Genomic DNA, 3,625 nt, shown 5'->3' on the forward strand with positions numbered 1-3,625 from the left:
TACAAAAAGTTTTGGATTTTGGAGCACTTCAGCTACCAGATTTTTGTATTAGAAATACTCAACCTATAATAGTGTGGTAGCTAAGAGGATAAACTTTAGAGCCAGTTTATGTAGCTTACAAACTTGTCTCTACCACTTACTGAGACCTCAGACAAATGAAAACCTACCTCATGGGATCTAGTGAGTTTTTATGGTAAAGTAATTAAAACAGTGCTTGGCACAGTGTAAGCAGTACAGAGGTGTTAGTTGGCTGTCATTATTATTATTATCACCACCTATAATGTTCAATAGTTATAGCCCTCTGTGTAGCTCTGCCTCATTAAGGATGGCGAATGTGTGCATGGGATATGTAACGGGGAGAGGTCAAAGTCCTGAGAAACAAGTATATTTAGAAACTTTTTGAGGTCCTGAGGAAAGAGAAGATAAAAATCTAAAATCATCTTTATACAACAAATATGTATTAAACGACAGAATCACATTTTTCATAAAGGTGCCTCCGTAATGATGTATTATCTGACCTAAGAATAGGGCTCTGAAGATATGAGCTGGAATTACTGTGAACTGGAGTTCCAGGCTACCCCAGGGAATGCCCAGGGTCTAACTCTTAGGGTATTGCCAGAGTCTAGGGAGAAGGCCTGTTTCAAGTCTCCAGCAAAACCATCTTTGTCATTGCTTTTCATTAGAAAAGTGGTTTTATTTTTCAAATCCTAAACTAGAACATGAGATCTGACAAAAATAAGTATATATATGTAGAATTTTAAGATGTGGGGATATGTAATTCTGATAAGAAGTACACAGTTGTTGTCTCATAATACTTTAGGTGCTTGAAACATTGCAGAATTACAACTGGGCTACTTCAGAATGGGTCACGGTAGATTTCATTATATGACCATGGTACTTCTTCATTCCCGTATCACCATTTCCCCCCACAATATCAACCTTTATAAAAAAGGAGATCCTGTATTCTCCCAACACACATGTTATCAAATGCAATTTGCAATATTTTTTTAAAATGTACTCTAACGCTAAAAAATTATTCTTTGAATTTTAGAATTCTTACCATATTGGAATCATCATGCATTTTCTTGCCAATAATTCTAGGGCATAGTGGGTTGCTGGTGCTGCAGACTCTCCCAGTACTGTGCCCACACAGACAGCCAGCTCCAGTTCGTTTCCACGAATCAGGTATGCCATAGCAAGCTTGCTCAATAAGAAAATAATGTCTTCAGTTGCATAGATGCTGGGTAGGATCATCATTTCCCTCCAAGCTCATAAAGTAGATAAAGTAGTATTAACCTATAAATCAATTATTCTTATAAAATATTGATTGTAATATTTCTATAAAGTACCTATGTAAGAGTAACTGCAAGCTTCAGATGGAAAAGCTAATGAGACATACAGAAAATTTTATCAGGACAGAATTTAAGAGTTTAGAATCATTGGTCCTATTTTTATAATTAATAACACTCTATAATATCCTTAACATGTCATTCATTCTCCCTATCAGAAAAAAAGTAAGTTTTTAGAGGCTTCAAGATTATACAACAATTATTGATTATTCCCTAAAGCTGACACATCTAAGGATAAATGCAAAATAAAATTTATACCTTTATTTAATATTTTCCTTATTACATTAATGGGTCAAGTGGAAAATACCTTAAAATATAACTTATGAAGAATATATTAAAGTACACTTAAAAATAAGTGCTTTCATTTGTATTAGTTCTTGAAATCCTAACAACTACTTTTGAAATGTAAGGTAAGTATTCATATTTTCATTTTAGAGGACATTTGAGACTTTGCGAGGTTAAGTGACATGCCCAAAGTCACTGTGACAGAAACAGGACTCAAACTCAGATATTTTGGATCCAAGTCCAGAGATTTTTCCCTTTACCATACTGCTGCTTCTCACAGATGATAAAATGTTTAAAACAAGGTTGTTACAAATATGTATCTTGTGATAAAAATGAAACAGAAGAGCTCATAGTCTGTAGAGTTTATGTGCACTTATTAGGCATGTAATTACTCAATTACGCAGGCTTGGGAAGCACATGCAAAACCAGACTTCACACAGAAAGTCACCATATCTTTTCTCCTCAAACACAAGGACATATCTACAGAGCTTTGCATTCACATAAACCAATTTGAAATGTTGTACCTCAATGTTATCTACAGCTAGATGACAACATGCGGCTAGTACTGCTCGACCATCCTGAAAATACCATTCTGCCAGTTCTTTACTAACTTTGTGCAGGAGTCTGGAAAGAAAAAAAGTATATATGCTATATAAATGCAAGCATTCCATCACAAAACAAAATCAATGCCCTTCTATAAGGGTGATTAAGGGACCAAATATGATTTAGTTTGATATCCTTGATTTAGGTACAAAGCCTTATTTTTTGAAAAAAAAAAAAAGCAGCAAAGCAGTCATTCCAAGTATATGATCTCTCCACCCCCACAACTGTCAGATGAAAAACCTAAATTTCAAAACTTACCATCCTGCACTGAATAATTTTATTGGGTATATATTCAGCAATAGGGGCATTTAACCTTAGAGGAATTATGAGTTGAACTGCGCTTTTTCAAAATTCAGGTGATGTCAAAAATATGGCTAGGGTTATGTTAGATCTTTAAAATGCCAAGTTTAGAAGTGGCAGAGAACATCAGTAGAGATAAAGAAAAGAATGTGTTATTCCCAAAACATTATTTGCTTAACATTTCATGGTCCTTTTCTACTTGATGAATGTCATAAGAGTTTAAATATCTTATTTTTTTTTTAGGGCAATAATAGGAGCCAATAGAAGGGGTGGGAGAAGATAGACTATCAGATTTAAAAAAGGTAAAAAGGCTGAAAATTCTAATTTCTATTTCTTTTTAAAAACAACTATTTGGATTTCTTCCTTAAAAGAGGACTAAATGTTACTCTAGACACTAATACTGGGTCATGGGATTGTGAGCTACATTACCACGATGTTGTACCTCTTGACTTTATAGGGAAACTTCACTAAGCAGCCCACCTTACTTTCACAAATGGTCCTCCCCAACAGGTTTGATCAGTTTTTAAGTATTTAGGTGCTTTACTTGCAATCTCTCTACTGAAATGCATTTTGCTTCTCTGAAAGCTATATAAAATGTGTGTAGGAGGCATCTCTATGCCTGACATTCCCCTATTCCTCTAGGGATGGATGCTGTGATGGACCTAGATCATGGTGAGAAACGCAGTTGAGGACATGAGTCAGCCAAGTCCTCAGTATACAAAGAAAGATTAACCCTTCCTGGTATGTAACTCCTCAAAAACTCCTACAGGGAAACCAACTATAAAAAATACTGACCCAAAACAAAGAACAAATCACTCACTCATTAAAGTCTTCCTTGTAGATGTCACCAGAATATGAAGCTCCTTTTGGTGTAGAAACATGAATGGTTTGCATATTTCCCTCACACGCAGCCTAGAATTTAATTAAATATTTAATTAATCTTTAGCTGATTGTTGATAACTGACCAACTTCAGAATATTATTTTCGAGCAAAGTACACAAATCATGGTTGAAATTTATAGTATATTTGGAGATAGCCTTAAAATTTGAAAAGAAATCAAATGTCAACACCATTGTGAGTACCAAAAT

General features: G+C 34.7%; 1 protein-coding gene across 1 annotated transcript in view; it reads right to left on the bottom strand.

Annotated features, from left to right (window-relative positions):
- Window positions 1-3,625, bottom strand: part of WDR17 (WD repeat domain 17) — a 121,917-nt gene that overhangs the window by 21,900 nt on the left and 96,392 nt on the right. The window contains exons 18-20 of the mRNA XM_012651639.1: window positions 3,358-3,449; window positions 2,159-2,258; window positions 1,060-1,200 (exon numbers count right to left, since the gene is read on the bottom strand). Coding sequence (XP_012507093.1) covers window positions 1,060-1,200; window positions 2,159-2,258; window positions 3,358-3,449 — 333 coding nt within the window. The remainder of the gene's footprint in view (window positions 1-1,059; window positions 1,201-2,158; window positions 2,259-3,357; window positions 3,450-3,625) is intronic.

This window comes from Propithecus coquereli, unplaced genomic scaffold (genome assembly GCF_000956105.1).
Source record: "Propithecus coquereli isolate 6110/MARCELLA unplaced genomic scaffold, Pcoq_1.0 Scaffold36, whole genome shotgun sequence".
Taxonomy (NCBI): domain Eukaryota; kingdom Metazoa; phylum Chordata; class Mammalia; order Primates; family Indriidae; genus Propithecus; species Propithecus coquereli.